The following is an 18662-nucleotide window of genomic DNA, read 5'->3' on the forward strand; positions in this document are numbered from 1 at the left end:
GAGGAGCACTGGGAGCAAGCGGGGACAGCTGGGGACACCAGAGAGCTCGGCACTTGGTGGCACCATGGGAGGGTACCACTGGCTGCCACCTGCTCTGCCATTTAAGACCTCCACACTGTGATGATGGAGAGAGTGCCAACACTGACAGTTACCAGCAGCATGAGAGCAACATGGGAGCTCGGCAGAGAACTCAGCGGTGAAACCGAGACTTTATTGACAGAGTACAACAGCAGCGTCCTAAAAACATCCCCGAGAGTCATTCCAGTAGTGAATGAGGGTCTTGCACACTTGAAGCTGAGCATGGTGGGTCTTCAACAGCTGAGTATGGCAGAGAGTTTAGAAGAGAGCCCTTCCCTCCCTCGTCCCCAATATACACAGACAGAAATGCCCCAGCCCCAATGCACCTGGATGAGCACAAACCAAAGCCATAAGTGAGACGGGCAGGGGGAGCTCACACGGTGACAGAGGCTGTGGCTCCCCGTGAGCCCCAGGGGTGTCCAGCCAGCAGCCGTGCTGGGTTGGTGGCCCTGGGAAGATGCTTGTGCTGCTGGATGCTTCCCTGCCTCTTCCAGTATCCCGGGGAGGGCAGAGCAGGGCTGGGCTGGCCCCTTGCACAGCCCCAGGGCTCCATTTCTCAGTGTCCCTCAAAGAGCATTTGGGGAGCGCTCCCACGGCTCCAGAAATGCAGCCCCAGCTCTTGCTCCCCTTCCCGCTGCAGCAGAGCACTGGCTCCTTCCCCACTGGGCAAAGGTGTCCAAGACCCCCAGCCTGAGTGCCCCGCCACAGCCGGCTGGTCACTGCTACTAGCCCAGGGGAAAGATGCCCAGCCTCGGGGTCAGAGCCTTCCTCCAGACCCATTTCTCTGGGAATGAAGCCAGAAATGGGATCCGTGGAGAAATGCAGTAGAGGAGGGCCAGCAGCAGTGAGATGTCCTCCAAGGCTGCTGTGAGGCCTTGGGCAGGAGAAGGGCACGGGGTTGGGGCAGGTGGTGGTGCTGGGCTGGGGGCTGGCTGCCCCCATGCTTCATGCCCCCAGGAGCTTCTTGACCATGTAGCCTGGCATGCTGTAGAGGAAGAGGGCCACCATGATGAGGAGCAAGAGGGCCAGCACAATTTTGATGATGAGCCACTTGTAGCGGGTACAGATGAGGTATTTGATGGACTTGAGTGGGTTGAGGAACCAGATGAAAGACGTGTCTGGGCGGCTGCCGGGGAAGGAAACGCCTGTCATGAATGCCATGGCCATGGGGAGGGCAGGCAGCACAGCTAGAGCCATGGTGGGCAAAGGGAGGCCCCGGGACCCCCTTCCCTGGGCTATTTTGCAAGGGGAGTCAGCAGGATGTGTGCCAGAGAGAGTGATGCAGGAGTGTGAGGGAGTCAGGTGAAGTTGGTGTCCTGGGCATCAGGACCAGAGGGCAGGAGGTGGGAGGCCAGGAAAAGGGGATGGAGGCAAGAAGGGAGGGAGAAGAGGAAGAGAGGAACGGAACAGGGCAGTGAACAGCGGGCAATGGTGGGAACCACAGGAGATGGCTCTGCCCATAGTTCTCATTTCTACATCCCCTGAGGTGTAAGCCTTCTTCACCTCCCCATGTATGCCTCCCTCCCCAAGGGACCACCCAACAGCATCTCCTACAAGCCCAGGTATCTGCTGGGGAGAGGGCTTTCCTACTTACTTGGGTTTTTCCAGCGGGTCAGGCTCATTGCGAGCCAGCCCGGCGGGGGATTTCTCTGCCTCCTCTGCAGTCAGGAGGTGTAGTTCAGCCTCAACTTTCCCCTGCACAGAGAGAGCTCTGCTGAACGCGAGGCAGTGCTCCCCACCTGCCCCCCCGAGACATAGGAACAGAGGGGGCCTGAGGGAGCAGAATTGGCTGTAGGGGGTGTTCTGCAAAGAGCACAATCCCCATGACAGAAAATCACCCCCTTCTCCCCATCCTTACGGTGACCTCCAGCTCATCATTCTCATCCCTGGCCACAAACGGCCACCAGCCTTTCACCCTCTTCTGCTTGAAGATTGAGACCATGGGCAGCTCCGCCTCGTTTGTCACCATCTCCAGGCTGCACTGCTTTGACGTCTTGGCTCCCCGGGGGAAGCGGTTCAGGTCCAGCTCGATGGCCCCTGGCAGGAGATGATAGGAAGCAAAGATGTTGGCAGACCCGAAATGAGAGACCTTGTCTAGAGACAGTCCTGGAAAACTTTTTTTGGGGGAACTAAAAAGCTGACATCTTTGCTATGGGAACAGCCTTTGAACAGCAGCAGTGGAAATAAAGGCTCTCGTTCTATCTGCTCTTATACCTAAAGGGGTGTGAGAATTAAAGTTGTGTTTTTACAGCGTAAAATTACACTAACGTTGCATATTTGAAAGTGATTGTGCAGCCATAACAGTGGCATAACAGGGGGGAGTATGTTAAGCACAAAAGGGGACAGCGGAAGGTCCCACTGCCCCAAAATAACAGGGATAGCTAAGAAAAACAGGATGAGCACTACAAATTAGTAAAAAAAAAAAAATCATGGGATATCTAGTCACAAGAGAAGAAGGAAAAAAAAAAGAGGAAAAGGAGAAATTAGTGGTTGGTCAAACAAAATTGTATATATATGGTATAGAAAGGTGTGGAGTAGGTTGTGAACCTGTAGTACTCAGCCAACAAGGAAATGGGAGGAATCAAGCGTCGGGTGATAGGGAATGTAAGGTTATGATATACTTCTGCTGTGCACTCCTGCTTGCAGGACGCCTGCCATGGCAATCACGAATAAAAATGCTCCTTCACTGAGATCCGGTGTTACTGGCTGCAGATTGTTTCTCACAGGGGCTTGCAGGAGATTTGGGCTTGAGGACCAGGGCTGCCCTCCCAGGCTCCGTTCCCATCTTGGTGTCGTCTCGCCGCACATCACCCCTGCTCCTCCAGCCGCTGAGGGACCCCCGCCGGCCGCCCCATTGCCCCAGTTCAGCCCCTTACCGAGGAAATCATCGGCCGAGAAGTGGTCGGCGTCCCACACCTGCAGGGTGAGCCGGGCCGGGATCTTGTACTCGGTCTCGTCCCAGGAGAACATGGACTCCTTCTTGGAGATGACAATCTTCTCCTCCGCCATCAGGTAGTCGAAGGGGAAGATGTAGCGCCAGTTGAAGTTGCCTTCACCAGTCAGCGAGTGGTAATGGACGTCCGTGTCTTGCTTGTCCTCCTGCTGGCCCTTCAGCCACCTGCAGGGCCCAGAGGGGTGACAGGGGTGGCGTGCCCTAACAGCAGGGAGCAGAGTGCACGGGGACATCCTGCACATGCAGCCGGGACGTCTCCAGGCCAGCAAGGCATGGACGGACTGGAAGGACCTAGAGCCATAAGCTTTGGGCTGGGGCTGCGTGAAGCACTGCAGCAACCTCTCCGAGGGGCAGCATGGGCATGGGGCACAAGGTCCTAGGGATACCAGTGGGGTTTGAGGGCAAGAAACCCTCTAGTCTGACCTCCACTGACCGCAGGTGTCCATGGACTCCTTATTTTACATTTATTTGAGCCCCTTGTAAGGATTTAGGGTCTGATGCAGGGTCTGCTTTGGGGTGGGGTTGTCTCTGCTGACCCAGCCTCCAGCAAAGGGACCTGAGGAGCCCAGCTTGGCCGGATAATAACCCACAGCTCCAAGCTGGGTGGCCGGGCCAGGCACGCACGGAGGTCACGCAGCCAGAGATGGAGATGGAGAGGCAGAGACAGCACAGAAGACAACAGCAGTGTTGGTGCTCACTGACCCCACACCCACAGCTCCCCCAAAACCCACCCTGGGGTCCCCCCAAGCACCAACACCCCCCAGGTTGAAGCAGAGGGGGTGGCACGGGCTGACCACGCTGTACCTACCCCCGGACAAAAATGTCGCTGGATTTCTCGCCCGTGAAGTAGTCGTCGTCCTCCAGGATGACCTCGTCTGTGTTCCACACTATCACTCGGAGCTCGTATCTGGCAGGAGGGAGGGAGACAAGGAGGGGAGGCGGTGGGGAAGGGGCAGGCGAAAGGGGAACCCTCCGGAAGGGGAAGACACCACCTGGTGCCTCCAGTCTTGGGATGTCTGGAAACGCCAGGGTGGTCGGGGTGCCCAGGCAGAGGGCTGGGCTGTGGAGCAGCAGCAGAGCAGGGAGAAGCGGGGCTCCCCCCCCCCCCCAGCCTTGGGTTTTCCCCACAGATTTGGGAGATTTCCTTACTTCTTTGGTTTCCTGGGGGAAATATCGGTGGCAGGGCCAGGCGCTGGCATATCCATGGGGAACATGTCCACCCACATCTCCAGGCGACCCTGCAGGGTTGGAGAGGTGCAGTCAGCTCCCCGGGCCCCTCCTTGCTCCCAGACCCCGTAGCATTCCCCCCCCAGCTCCTCCTGCCCTTCAACATCAGTCTGGCTGTGCCAGATGTGGGGCAGGGGCTGCAGCACCACGCCGAACCCTGGCAGATATGGGGTGGGACAGGGCTGCCCTGTGCCAGGAGTCCTTGCCCACCCTCCTGGCATGGTGTGGTGCCAATGTGCACGGACACGGGGGATCCAGGGGACCCAGAGACTTGGGGGTATGAAGTGGATGAAGGCAGGGGAGGGGGAGACACTGGAGGTTCAGTCTGTTGGGGTCACCAGGAGGGTGCTAAGGGCTGTTGGTGCCCGAGTGCTGCTGTTTGGAGAGCGCCTCCATCCCCTCCGCTGACCACGACAAGGCTGGTGTGCCCAGCTGAGGTCCCTGCACCCTACAGGCTGTGTCCCTGCTGCCTTGGGGCCGCCAGGACCTGCTCGATGCCCGGCTTGTCGGGGTTCAGCAACGGGCGCGTCTCCACGTGCTCGGGGACCAGCTTGCAGCCTGCCCGTGGGATGTCCTCCCAGTGGCGCAGCACACTCAGGGCCAGGTGTTCGTCGGTCTGCTTCTTCTGACCTGCGAGGGCAAAGGGAGGGCTGAGCGTGGAGGTCTGGGCAGAAGGACACCAAGGACAGCAAAAAACCCTCTTCCCCTGCCCCAAGAAGGACCCCGGCTCTTCCTGGCATCCCAACTGGGCTGGCAAACCTCTCGCCACAGCACCTTCCCCAGGGATGTGCCCACGCACACGCACTCCCCTTGGATTCCTCTTCCAGCTCCTCCCTGCTCCAAGGAGCAGTGCTGCCTAGTAGCTACTCCTCTCCACTGCCTTGTCCTTGAGCCAACATTTCCTAACTCTTCTCTTTCTCCTCTCTCTAGCCCTAACCATTCACGGAAGGTGGTCCCCAGCCAGTCTGCTTCTTCCCAGGCTAAACGAGCTCCATGTCCATTGACCGTGTTCTCGTCCTCCGCACCCCTCCTGGCCTGCCTTCATCTTTCTTGAGCACGTGGGTGCGCTGGGACACAACCTTTGAGGATTCAACTACATAGCGCGTGGCTTCCTAAGCCCTGGAAGGGCCGGGGTGGGCAGTTTTCATTGCTCCTCAGGCATACCAGGAGGAGGTTTCTGAAGGCAGCTTTTGGCCATGCCGCGGACACCTGTGGGTGACTCTGACAGCAACCCACGTGCCTGGGTGGTCTGTAAGACACTGGCAGGCCACATACTGCAGGATCTTTGCAAGGTGGTGGATGGGGAATGATTGCCGTGCTGCTTCAGGTGATGGGGCCACTGGACCTGCCTCCAGCCCTGGATGATGAAGAGACGCCCAGAGCCCTGCTGCCCCCAATCCTCACCCCACGGGGCAGGTACCGTTTTCATCCTCGATCTCCGTGGGGCCGGTGAAGACCCTGTTGGCCACTTTCACTCTTCCTCCCGGCCCGAAGTGCGGCCCGTCCACCTTGCCCTCTTTGCACAGCTTGGACAGGATTTGTGAGGGCTTCATGGGGTCACGCCACACATTATACCCATGTCTGCAAATAGGAGCGCAAGGTCAGTGAGGTAGTAGCAAGACCCGAAGGCAAAAGCCATTTTGCTCCCCAGTGACGTAAATACTCCTGCCATGAAGCATCCAGCATTCACGGGGGAAGGATCTGAGGCTCCAAATGTGAGGCCTCAGAGCAGATGAGGTCGCTCTGCACCCCAATCTCTACCCTTTGCTAGCACCTTTCCACCCCAATCCCTTTACTTTGTGCTAACTCAGACCCCAGTGCACCCTACTTGACTTTGAAGCTCAGCTTTGTTCCTTTGCTCACCCATCTACTGAGCCCCACCAGTGCCCCTCAGCCCCTTCTGTTGCCATTGCCCATCTGTTTTGATCCTAAACCCCTTTAAGAGTAAAGGTACAGCACAGACTTCCCCATCAGCAGCCAATGGAAGAGGGAGATTCCTGCAGGAAACCTAGGCTTGGTGTGGAAGACGAGACAGACATGGGTCCAGGCAGGAGACCGGGCAGGGAAAGCTGTGTTCGTACATGGAGTAAGTCTGTGACACCCCGCACGTAGCTCGGTGCTTGCTGTAGTAGCGGTTCTCCAGGTCAATCTTGGTCTCCCCAATGAGGTCATCTGTCCCCACCAGGTCCCAGTCGTACACTGCCACCGTCAGCATGGACTCCATGGGGAAGGTGGCCTCAATGTCAAAGGATCTAGGCCAGGGGAAAGCAGATGAAGAGAAAGAGAACAAATTGAAGTACTTGGCTGGTGCTCAAAGCCACTCGTGGGTGAGGTGGGTCTGTCCCTAGGCAGGAGGTGGCACATGGTCATTGCTTGGCCTGGGTGCCTCAACAGCCCTGAAACTAAGTTTGTGTCACTGGGGAGCCAGGCAACCCTCTCACTGGAGTTCAGGCCTCATGTTTCCTACAGCAGATACTTAATTGTGATCAGATATGGACATCTAAACATCCTTTATCGTATTGACCATACTCCTGCTAAAGGAGAAATGGCTTAAATGAGGGTGCCTACGCTGCTCGTAAGGAAAGTTCATTGTGATGAGTCCCATCTTTTGAACCCCAAACAGCTGTGGGATGAACAGGGTGCAGGTCCAAGGGCTGTCAAGCTTGGCTCAGGCTTAGCTCACCCTTTCCAGGAGCAAACAGGTAGCAGAGCTTGGGCAACTCACTTTCCAAAGACAGGGTTCAACTGCTTGGAGATGTAGTTCTCCTTGTCTTTGATGTCTGTCTTCCCCAGCTTGATGGCAATGTAGGGGTCAGCTTTCCCATTGATGTCAGCTGGGTGCAGGTCCGTGGCCTAGGGGGGAGAAACGAGAGAGATCAGCTCCATCCGTGCTAGAGATCAAATCAGGAATGGCCCCGATCTTGGTCCCTGAAACCAGCAGTCCCTTCCCAGCCACAGCCACGTGGCTGAGCTCTTTGGTCCCTCTCAGCTGAGTCACTTGGATTAAACTGGTGAGAAGGCCTGCTGCATGCTGGACCGGTTTGTGGGTTTGAGCTGTGGAAGGGAGCACAGGATCACACTTTGCCACACCATGCAGTTACACTCACCCGCACAATGTAGACTCGGACCAGCACATTGATGGGGTCGTTGCTGGGGATCCCCTGGAACATGCCGAAGTTGGGGTCGTATCCTGCCTCCTTGGTGATATCATCGGGGAGAGGCACTTTGTAGACGCACATGGAGCCCTGGAGGGATGGAGTGCACAGCCTGATCAGAGTCCTGCTGCCCCGGGAAAGAGGCTTGCCTAGGAATCAGACTAGCAGGGTGCATGGGCAGGGATTTCCAAGAGTAAAAGTGACATTGGGACAACAGCCTTGGCACCGAGCTGGGATCCTGTGCTGGGCAGGGGCAGTCCTGGGCCAGAGCAGCTGGAGGAGGCAGCCATGCTCTTTACGTCACTTAAACGCAAGCAAAGAGCTAAATTGGCATTAATTGGCTTAATCTGCCAGGCTCACAACCTCCAAAAGCAGCTCCACTTGTCCAAGAATCTTAGAGCTGGCAGAGGTGCTCCTGCATTGCCTGGGGGCTGGCGCTGGTGCCAGTGAGTCCAGGTGAGCACTACCGGTGAGAAAGGGTTCTCAGAGAAAACCCGGGGCAAGACTTATTTCTCCAGTGGCCAGCAAAGAGGATCTGCTTTTCCCTTGGCCTTCTTCAAGAACTGTGAAACATCCATTTGCCTGCAGATCATCCCCTCTGTGGATGCTCTACCTGGAGCCATCTGATTCCTGGGGCTGCCCTTGGAGGCTTTCCCTCCCTGCAAGGTGCTGTGGCTGGGTCAAGGCAAATCGCTTCCTATTTCTATTCCTGCTAAAGCACCTTCAGGAGAGAAGCCTGTAGGCAAGGGCTGCCCTAGTCTTGGTTTAACTCAGCAACCAAACTCACTTTGAACCTCCCCACTATCCGCTCCTCTTCTGTTGCGTTGTCGTCGTTGTCCCCAATCTTCCCACGGAGCAGGTTGAAGGTGTGCAGCCAGTCCTCAAAGTTATCAAACTCTGCTTCCAGCTCTTTGTTGAAGACCTAGATGATGGAAAGGAGGGGAATCAGGTAAAAAAAAAAAAGGCTCCAGATAGCTGGGACTGACTCCCATCCTGCTTCTGTTGAGCAGGCAGAGCTTCCTCCTCGCCTGCTGACACACGCACCTTCAGCTCGTCGATCTTCTGCTTGTTCTTCTTCTCAGGAAGCTCAGGGGCTGACTGCTGCTTCTTCTTCTTGTCGTCTTTGGGTGCCTTGGACTTCTCCTTGTTCTTTGCCTGGCCCTTGAAGCCTTTCATGGGAGAGTCATCAAGTTTGATTTCTGAGGCCGAGGGGAAGCAGCGGGGATGGAGGAGATGGAAATGAGGGGGGGAAGACAGGGAAGGGGGGACTTGATCAAAGTCCTTAACACAGAAGGAACATGAAAGCTGACAGCTGTGACTGCCTGCAGCTCCCAGCCCAGCCCCGGAGCAACCTTTCAAGCCCTCTCCTGTCTTTTCCTGAGCCTGGCCATCACTGCCCAGCTCACAGCATTTCCAGGAGCCCAGGCAATGCCGGACCGTTCTGCCAGCCCTCACAATCCCCGTCCCTCACTGCCTCGATCCGCCAGCTTTCATGACTGCTGGGCAGTGCAGATGGGGACAGACAGACGACCACAAGGACTTGGTGTGGAAAGGAAAGGAGGAAGGAATGGGAGTGCCAAGGGGAAATGGATTCTGCTCAGAAGACAGGACAAGAGTGATGTGGGACTCAAGACACCCCCTGGCAGCCCTGCCATGACAGCAAGCCCAGGAAGAAGCTGCTCAGAGTCATCTCCAAGTATGCTTGGAGTCATCTCAGCCAAGAAATTTTGCATTACCCAGGCAAGACAACAACCTTCTGTCGTGTGAATGTGGGACATATGGAGAAGATGAGTGAAAGTCCTCAGGGAAACTCTTCCCAGCCCTGCTGGAGGGACTGGCAAGGGGCTGCAAATGGACAAGGTCACCCCTGGCCCATACAGCCCATCTCATTGGTATTCTTGGCCCATATCACTTGTGTTACAAATTTTATTTCAGTCAACTTTAGACACCTGCAGTGTCTCCTGCCCCTGTAGGAGCTACAACCCCCCCGATTTCCTTCGGAGACAGATGCATTTAGGGCACAATTTATCCTATTGCTACGCAGTACTGAAAAGGGGTCAGAGATCTGGCACTAGAAGCTCATGATTTTCTTCTGCCTATGCTAGACAGGGAGAACAGACCAGGATGCCTCTACGCACAGGTAAAAGCGGTCAGGTTAGAGGAACTCCAGACCTTTTGTCTGGCTGAACCTTCCCTTGAAAAGCTGGGGCAAAACAAGTTTTCTTTCTTTAAAGCTTCCTGCAGAATGAGGATGGAAAACCCCACGAAGGCGATCTAGAACACCTGCTCCTTGGCACACTTAGCAGAGCTAAAACATCTGCATGGCCAAAGCAACACTTCCAATGACATAGGAACTGGTGGTTGCACAAAAATGCCCTGGGACAACAGCACAACCCCCAGCCAGCACCCTGCATTGCTCCCCTGCAGCCTTCCTCCCAGCAGGGGTGGGTTGGAGGCTGCCACAGTCCCAGGCTCTGCACCCCGGCCGTGTCAGCCCAGCACTGCCCACGCCACATCTGCAGTCACAAAAATCGATCCTGCTTTGGGCTGTACATGCTGGGAGCACCTGGTGCGGCAGAGGAACAACTGCATGCACCAAAAAGGGTGCCCGAGCACCGAGAGGAGCCCCGGTCCTTCCCCTGGTGGCCCCGCTCCCCCTCTGCTCACCTTCTGCAATCTCCATCTCTTCCTTCTCCTCTGCTTCTGCTGCGGCCGCTTCCTGCTGCCGGAGTTGCTGGGAAGGAAAGAAGTGAGCAAGGAGTGGGTGACTGTGTCGAGGTCCTTGTGCTCGCTAGAAGTGGCTGCCTGGGGGTCGCAGCTCTCCAGCTGTCCAAGCAGGGAGCTGGGGTCTGGCAGTGCTGGAGAGATGAAGCCTCAAGCTCTGAAAGAACCGTGTCTGCCTGCAAGCCAGGCACCCCAAGTGCACCCAAGGAAGGGGAAGCCTGCTCAGTTCTGCCAGGTAAAAGCCTTGCCAGCAGGCTAGCAAGGAAAGCAGCACAGCCCCAAGCTTTTGGAAATAGCTGAGAGAGCTGAGACCTTGCCTACAGGAGACAAGGTTTTCCTATTCTACCTTACGTGTCTCACCCCCCTGCTCTGCACCCACCTCCTTCATAGTCTCAATTGAAGCAAAATACTTGGACCACCAGTCCAGCATGCTCTCGTCCGGCTCCTCCTCTTCTACTTCCTCTCCTCCTCCTCCTCCTCCTTTCTTCTTCTTTTTCTTTTTCTCTTTCTCTTCCTCAGACTGCAGGGACGAGGGAAGCAAAGACAGAGAAGGAGAGGGATCAGATGAAAACAAAATGTCTCTTGATGTGCAAAGGAGGCGGGTAAAGCACATGAGAAGGCAGAGCCCTCCTGTCTGGGTGGCCTCCTTGGCTCTTTCCCCCTTTTACAGCCACAGGCATGGAGCAGCAAGGTGCCCAGGGCTCCAGCAAGACACAGTGTCAGAGTCCTAAGACATCCCCTCCTGTCTATCCCTATCATCAATGCATTTTCTAGGCTACAGCACCCGCACTGTACACGGCAGCAATCCTCTCTTAGCCCAGGAAAGTGCCCTGCATCCACCTAGAGGTACCACAAGTCCTTTTGGAGCTGGTGTCTGGCTGTGCTGGCAGAAACCAGCGTCCCCCTCCCAGGATGCTGCCCTGCTGCTCCCGACACAGCAGGGCTGGGAAGCGCAGGTCCAGAAGTGCTTCCCAATCTGCAGGGACCAGCGCTGTTCTGTCTCTGCCTTGGGACGAAGGGGGTGCTGGTCCCCTTTGACAGCCGCACAGAAGGGCAAGAGGGGGCACGGAGGGTTGGGAGCAGGGATGAAGAGCAGCTCCATCACTTACCACGTCCACCTTCACCACCGCGTCGGAGTTCTGCCGCCCGGGGTGGAAGGGAACAGGGAGAGGGAGAGCAGGTTAGCAGCGCAGCCGAGTACAAGCACACACAGGCACACGCGTGCACGGTGAGCCGGAGGAGTCGCAGACCGCTCGCCAGGGCTGAAGGAACCACAAGCCTTGAATGAAGAGCCCTGGCTGGGCACGCTGCTCGTACATGGGAAACGAATGCTGTGAGATGCCAAACCCAGGGGACACATCTCTCTGGGATTCCAAGGGAAAGTCCCACAAAATGAGAGCCTGGCTCTGGGGACGTACCCTGGCTTTCAGCACGGATAACTCCTCTCTGCCCTCTTGGAGCTTTCCTGCCCAGCCAGGGAGGTTTGCAGGCTACTGTGGCAGGCTGCTGGGGCTTTCCAGATGTGCTCATATGTGCAGTTGCTCCTCTTGCATGAAGCTGTGTGAGATGTACATGATACAGCTTCTTGTGCGGGTGCTAGAAACTCTGCATACAGCTGCACGTGTAAATGCACCAGGGACTTTGGTGTGTGTGCACATGTGTGCACCTGTACGTGTGCTTGTAAGGCACGTGTGTGCCATAGCCTTTCTGTAAAAGTGCACGTGTGAGGGGCCATGCACATCTGGAGCCCACAACGTGCCTGCAGGCACATGCGTGTTCTGCTCATCTGTGTGTGTTTGTTGCTGCAAAAGGCCCCCTGCAAAAAGAAACTTCTTTCTTTTTCATGGATGAAGCTCTGGTGCAGAAGGGTATAAGAAGGAGCAGAAATTCCCATTCTGGACAGGAAAATGAGCACAGGTACATTCAGGCTGTGCACAAAGCCCCATGCCTCGGGGACACATTGCCTGTCCACCGCTGGTCACAGAGAGGGACAGGGTTGTGCTCACGGGTGCTCGTTCCCATCTGGCTGTTTTTGAAGGAAAACATCGAGCTGCCTGATTTGCTTAGCCCAGGATAGTCCAGCTGAGCCCAGCCAGGACGGAAAGGGGCTGCTTTGTAGGACTGCTGATAACCCCAAGGCCCTTCATTCCGGGGGTCAGCCCGGCCCCATGTTCAGCAGGACGAGGTGGCCCTCCGTTGGGTGGGATTGGCAACTCAGTGAGGGGAGAGATGCTAACGTGGCGCTGACACACGGATACTCACAGCTTCCAGCTTCACCATCGTCTCCATCTTCTTGATGGGAACCTCAGGCTCCATGTTGACAACGATCTCCCCTGTGGGGCGAGAGCGAGGGGCCCCGTTGGCCATTGCCAGGTAGCCTTTGAGATGTTTAGCTGGACAGGGGACAGAGAAAGAGAGAACAAGGGAGAAGGACAGTGTAGAGAAGAAACTGAGAGCTCAGGTGAGATCCTCAGGATTCATGCTGAAGTGATGTGTGGCCGCCTTGCTCAGAGAAGAAGAGCAGGGAAAACGAGCACAGCCCCTTACAGCATGAAAAAAAAAAAATTCCCATAGCAAAGGAAAGCAGATGGTGACAAAGGCACCTGCCCAGCCTCCCAAGGAGAAAAGACAAGGAGAAGAGATTGCCCTGAAAGTAGCAGCACACAGATGCAACACAGCTCCAGATCTGTGTCTGGAGGCAGGGACAGACCCCAGCAAACCCCCCAGACCTCCCGTCTCTGCCCAGCCAGGAGTGCCTCCACCTCCAGCAAGTCCCTTGAGAAGGGGAGCGATTCCAGTGGATCACCAAGCCCCAGGCTGCTGGGCTGGGTGCAGGGACAGTAACTTGTGATGGTTTTGCCGTGGAGGATTCCCCAGGGCTGATAGAGAATGGAGGTTGGGATTCGGAGGGTGGCCCCCATCTGTAGCTTTCCAGTTTTACCCAAATAATGGCAGCAGGCAGAGAGCATGGCAAATCCACCTCCCAGGCTTGGGGAGAGTGTGGGCTCATGAAGACGCAGAGAGGTTAGAGGTGAACCAGCCTTCCTTGTCTTACAGGTGTCGGGGGAGCATGCAGTTATTGCAGTGAGATCCACAGATGAAAAACTCGGAGGGGACTCGGGGCCTTACACCCTGCAGCTTCCCACCCCATTGTCCCCATCCATGCAGCACAGCTCCCTTCACCAAGATGAGGAAACATCTCATCTCCCTCTTAGTCCGCGCCCCTCCGTTGTCCGCAACCATGCTCCTGGTTACCCGTCATGTTCCAGTGCTGGGCCTTCTTGTCTGGCGGGCGGTAGATGAACTTTCGGAGGGAGCTGACGGCGTGGGAGCCCACCAGGGTGTAGCGCCCGAAGGCCCGGCAGTCCACCACCCTGATGTTCAGGGGCGGGTGGAGCAGCTCGTTCTCCGGGAGGTCCTGGGGAGCAGAGGGGGGCTGGTTAGCAAGGGACGGGTGTCAGCTGTGGGATGTTCACTTTGGTGGTTGGAAAAAACAGCAGGGACTAAAGCAGGGATGGTTTAGAGCAGCTCAGCAGAGCAGGGCTTGGGAGCCTGCAGAAAAAGCCCCCCCCGCTGGCTGGGATGGAGCTCAAGTCCTCTGTTGTTGCAGGGGAGCTTGAAGCAAGGGTCTGGGAGCTCCGGTTTGGGTTTCACAAAGGCTGGGTTTCGGCTGAGGACCCAGGGGGAAACACTCACCACTTCGAACCACTTGACCAAAGTGCTGAAGTTGGGGTTTTTCTTGTAGTTCTGGATGAGGGCGGACTGCACCCCCTTCCCAGCACACTCGATGTCCACCCGGGGCCGGTCCACCTGCGCCAGGTTCACTCTCTTCAGGTCCCTGAGCCCCCAGAACAAGATCTAGGAGAGGAGGAGGCAAGGCATGAACATGAGAGGGCTGCCCTCAGCTTGGAGGCCAAAGGAGTTGGTTCTGAGCATCCCCTGGGAGTGTCTGAAACAGGGAAATGGGATCTCTTTGGAGTCCTGCAGCATCTCCATCCAGCAGAGACACCCGAACTCACAGGTGAATTGTGCACAGAACATCTCGGGCTGTATTGCCTCCACCTGCACTATCTAACAAGGCAGCCAAGGGAGAGGGATGCTGATGGCCAAGCCCAAGTGCCCTTTACCGCAGGCTCTAGGCTCGCTGTGGTGCCCACGTTTAAGCAAGGGGTGATCCAGTCGTCTGCTCTTTTGGGGTGGCTGCAGCCTAGCTCCCCGTGCAGCCACTACAGACAAATATCTGCAGTGCAGACATCTGGGCTTGGTGCCCAGCTAGCCACCAGTGATCCCCCCCCTGGCCTCCAAACACCCGCGGGCAGGCTCTCCTGCCCTACACAACCCATCAGAAGCAGCACTCACAGCGTGACCCGGCCAAGGCCATGCCAACACAGCAGCTTTTGCTGTGTATCCGCCTCGCTGCTGAACATTAAAATCTGGTGCTCCGATGCAATTACCTCCACTCTGTATTTACTCAGCACCGGCCGAATCCCCAGTGGCACCGGCAGGATGGGGCCCCGGTCCATGTCTGTGGGGCCGTCGATTGGGGGCAGGTCCGACTTGCCCCCAGGACCAATCTGGAAGAGATGCAGCTCGGATTAGGATCACAGAATGATAGAATGGGTTGGGTTGGAGGGGACCCTTAAAGCCCACCTAGTTCAACCCCTCTGCCACGGGCAGGGACACCTCCCAGAAGCCCAGGCTGCCCATGTGAGCCACCCTATTGCCCCGGGGCTCTGAGGACAGGACCCCATCTGATCGCCACCACAGCCCTCAGCATCGCGGCATGGCAGAGACCAAAGCCCCAGCTCCGGGGTGCCTTGTCTTTGGAGCACATCACCGGTGCTGGGGAGGATGAGATGGCTGCTGGGGTGGTTCTTTGGATGGCTCAATCAGTGCAGAGGGACCCCCAGCGGCCACCTCCCAGGCACTGCCTGCTCCTGGTTCACAAAGATACGTCGCCAGCCCTGAGACCGCTGCCCCAGCTGGTGCTCAGCTGCATTAGAGGAGCCTGCAGCCATTCAGCACATCCAAAGCCACCACTGTGATGAGTTTGCCAGGGCCTCTCTCCTCTCAGCTGGGAGGTCTCACCCCCCCTGCACACCAGGAGACTGCTGAGACGTGGCCGTACAAATGTGACAGTATCAGTGCATGGAAAAGAAGGCAGGAGAGAGGGAGGGTTTAACCCTGGTACCTCCATGCACTATGTGGATAAAATTTTGCCGTATTCTTGGGATGCTGATCTGATTTCTCATCCCTTTTTCCTTATACCTTCAACCTGGCATCTCAGAGAGCCCCAAGACTCCCATTGGCATCTCCCAGTGATGCTGTAGAGAGTTTGGGCTCATGCAACCCTTTAGTGGGGTGCCCTGTCCAGAAGGAAGCTGGGACTCGCTGCGCATCATCTTGACCAGCATAACTGGGCAGGAGCTGCCCTCTTGCTGGCTCAGTAGCTGCGTTAAACCCTTCTAGCTCCTCTAAGATGTACGAACTACCTGCTCTTTGTGTAAAAATGGACTGACCCCACTGCCTTGCAACCCTCCAGCCCGTCCTTGCCCTCCCTCAGGCTGGGGTTGTTGGTACCTGGAGCAGCTCGAAGGCTGCCAGCAGGTCGCCCGCGGTGGAGTTGCCCCTGTAGATCTGGTAGTACTCCAGCTGCGGGGGGAACCGCGGCGGGCAGTACTGCTCATCTGACATCTTCACCACCGGTTTGGCAAAGGTGCGGCCCATGAAGTCAGCTTTGCCCTGGGGAGGGGAAGAGAGCGCTCGGGTTTGCTGGCCCAGCACGACGCCTCCCAGCTCTCCCCACCGTCGTCAGAACAGGACCAGCCCCCTGGGCCTGGGCCACCAAAGCTCAGCGCCAGCTTTCACTCCTGGCTTCCCATCCAAAGGCGCTTCCTAAAGCATCAGCATCTTCAAGTAAGGTGAAGGAGATGGCCTAGGGCTGGGACAGCAAGAAGGCCAGGGTTGAGCAGCTACTCCGAAGGGAAAGACTGAGGTAACGTCTCCTTGATTCCCACCTCACAAAAACTCTCGCTTCACTCTCCATAAATAAGATATCATTCGGTTGAGTCTAAGAGATTTAATGAGAAGCAGAGGCTCCTAGTCCATGCCCTGGGAGATGTGGGGAGACCTTCTCCCAAGGGTCAGGAGAAAGGCTGCTTCTTGCACCCTATGCACTATTCGCCTTGCCTGTGAGCCAGGAGCGATTGCAGCATCTATATCAGAGATTTTCCTCTGCTGAGATTCATCTTACCACAGTGTCCTGGTCATAGATCTCAATGACAATTATAGGGGGGTCGTCCCGCATCTCGTGGGCTTCTCCGTACAGCTCCACGTTGTCGAAGACCAGCAGCTGGTCCCAGGTTGGGCAAAGGGTCTCATTGAGGACCTGGAAGAAAGGGAGAGGGACTTACTGGGACCCTGGGCAGGGGCGGCACGCAGGCTGTTGGTCTCAGTTCTCCTGCACCAGGGGCAGCCACAGGGATGGGTTCTGGAGAATGAGCACAGCCCCAGCCTGTCTCAGCCACGTCTCAGGCTGCAGCTCCAGCGCCTGGCTGCATACATGTTTTTTGGGCCAGCAAGCCATGGGGCATCTCCCAAGAACTTTTCCCGGTAGTAAAAAGCCACAACAACGGGAAAGCAGACACAAGTTATTCCCACTTCCCACCAGCTCTCCAGGTCAGGAGATGGTGCTCACCTCAGTGCATTGGCTCTGGGAGGTGAAGAAGACTCGGGCAAAGGGGTCCGAGAGGCCGCTGCTGTCGGCAGCAAACAAACTCCTGGCCTGGTACATGTGGGCTCGTAGCTGGAAAACCTGCTTCTCTGCAATGGAGAGGGGCAGTGAGACAGGTTGGTACGCAAGTCTGGAGCCCGGCCGTGGGGCTCAGACTGGAGAGCAAGGTCTCTGAGGCATGCTATTGCTCAGGGCCGGCACTAATGAAGGAAATTGGTTCAAAACACGATTCCCAAATGGAAAAGGACTTCCTCAGCATCCTGCTCTCAGCATGCAGAACGGCAGCTATGAACGGGGCAGGGAGGAGGAGGTACAATTCCCACACCCCAGCTCCCCATAGAACTCCCCATGGGACAACTGGAAGTATTTCCCCTTAGCTCCTGGAAGACCCTTGGCCCAAGTGGTGTCCAACCAGGCTCCCCCTGCCCTCCGTGTCCTGTCCCCAGAGCCACCAAGGGCAGCAAGCTCTTACTGGTGTAAAGGAGGCTGATGGGTGGGAAGGACGGCAGGTTTTGGCCTCTGGCGATCTTCTTCTCCTCGAAGCCACAGGGCAGGCCGCTCAGGAAGTCCTTGCGCTGCTTGTTGAGGCCCAGCCACAAGTAAATCTCCATCTTGGCCTGAACCGTCCAGCCAGCAGGTCCAAAACCCCTCTTCCCAGGTAGCTGGGTGCAAAGGACAGATGAGTTTAGGTGGCAATAGGGGAGGCCTTAGAGCTGGACAGACCACCATTGCTTGTACCCCACTTACACCCAGGGACGCAGCCCTCATCAATTTGGATCATGCCCACTACTCTGTCTCATGCGTTATCTTTTTCCTACCACGTTGGCTTCTCTTTCCAAGACAAATTTCCCTTTCCTGGCCAGCCGGATCGAACATCTCTCTCCTTACAGCCATTTCTCACCCACCAGACTGCATATGACCAGTGGTTTACACTTCCTAGCAGCACATTTCCACTATCAGTGGTGGATCTGTTGTGCGTAGTATTCAATCACCAGCAAAACTGGATACCCAGCTCCCTCATCTCCAGCTCCCATCCTCCCAGTTTGTCCCTTCTCCATCTCCCTCCTCCCGGCTGCAGTTCCCCAGGGAAGACGGGCAGGCACCTTGAGGAAGACGGTCTTCACTTTGGCGCAGTCCTTGCCCATCTCCTCATCCACGATGGAGTAGAGGATGTCCTTGGAAGGGACGCGGGCGTAGGCAATGCGTTTGTTGTTGCTTATCATCCAGATGAAGATGTCGGGAATGGTGTGTTGGGGCTGCGAACACCGGCAAAGAGCCCTGTCAGTGTCTCAGCTCTTTGACCACTGAGGCACTGGCAGGGCTGTAGACCTTTGGAAGGCAACTTCAGCAGATCCCACAGGAGATGGACGTGCCTCGTGCCACCTTGGGGCCATAGAAATGGTTTTGAGCCTCCCACTGCAGAACCTTGTCTGCTTAAGCAAAGCTGCTGAGAGCCAATCTCAACAGGGTGAAGCCTAGCAGGAAAGAAACTGGGATTTACATTTTTTCTTCTTCTTCTTCTTATTATTATTATTATTATTACAATAACAATAACAGTAATAATAACAGTAATAATAATAATAATAATAATAATGTTGGGTTAAAAGACTAAAGATTTTTCTTCCCTCTTCACCCGGTGGCCATGGGGACTGTAGGGCAGGGGCCATTCCTCTGTTCCCTGCTCTGGAAGAGGTTCCCTGTCTGCACATTCCCCACCATGCCCTACAGTCTGTTTTATGTTCTGTAGCGGAGAGTCCAAGCCGAGGCAGCCCTTACAGCAGCAAGGAATATG

The 18662-nt window shown here is 56.2% G+C and overlaps 1 protein-coding gene across 10 annotated transcripts in view; it reads right to left on the reverse strand.

The window, feature by feature from the left end:
- Positions 1-192: 192 nt before the first annotated feature.
- Positions 193-18662, reverse strand: part of OTOF (otoferlin) — a 76795-nt gene continuing 58325 nt past the window's right edge. For 3 of the 10 annotated variants that reach the window (XM_066995164.1, XM_066995170.1, XM_066995172.1), the window contains 25 exons: positions 17974-18126; positions 17343-17532; positions 16835-16959; positions 16391-16525; positions 15718-15879; positions 14592-14711; positions 13834-13995; positions 13393-13555; positions 12400-12530; positions 11247-11276; positions 10517-10657; positions 10081-10147; positions 8458-8612; positions 8201-8335; positions 7366-7503; positions 6984-7111; positions 6340-6510; positions 5679-5839; positions 4746-4888; positions 4181-4269; positions 3840-3938; positions 2955-3196; positions 1937-2115; positions 1673-1773; positions 193-1204 (listed from right to left, as the gene is read on the reverse strand). In XM_066995164.1, coding sequence (XP_066851265.1) covers positions 1024-1204; positions 1673-1773; positions 1937-2115; positions 2955-3196; positions 3840-3938; positions 4181-4269; positions 4746-4888; positions 5679-5839; positions 6340-6510; positions 6984-7111; positions 7366-7503; positions 8201-8335; positions 8458-8612; positions 10081-10147; positions 10517-10657; positions 11247-11276; positions 12400-12530; positions 13393-13555; positions 13834-13995; positions 14592-14711; positions 15718-15879; positions 16391-16525; positions 16835-16959; positions 17343-17532; positions 17974-18126 — 3501 coding nt within the window. In that variant the 3' untranslated portion in view covers positions 193-1023. The remainder of the gene's footprint in view (positions 1205-1672; positions 1774-1936; positions 2116-2954; positions 3197-3839; positions 3939-4180; positions 4270-4745; positions 4889-5678; positions 5840-6339; positions 6511-6983; positions 7112-7365; positions 7504-8200; positions 8336-8457; positions 8613-10080; positions 10148-10516; positions 10658-11246; positions 11277-12399; positions 12531-13392; positions 13556-13833; positions 13996-14591; positions 14712-15717; positions 15880-16390; positions 16526-16834; positions 16960-17342; positions 17533-17973; positions 18127-18662) is intronic. The other 7 variants (XM_066995173.1, XM_066995168.1, XM_066995171.1 and 4 more) reach the window with 5 other exon arrangements.

This window comes from Anser cygnoides, chromosome 3 (assembly GCF_040182565.1).
Source record: "Anser cygnoides isolate HZ-2024a breed goose chromosome 3, Taihu_goose_T2T_genome, whole genome shotgun sequence".
Taxonomy (NCBI): Eukaryota; Metazoa; Chordata; class Aves; order Anseriformes; family Anatidae; genus Anser; species Anser cygnoides.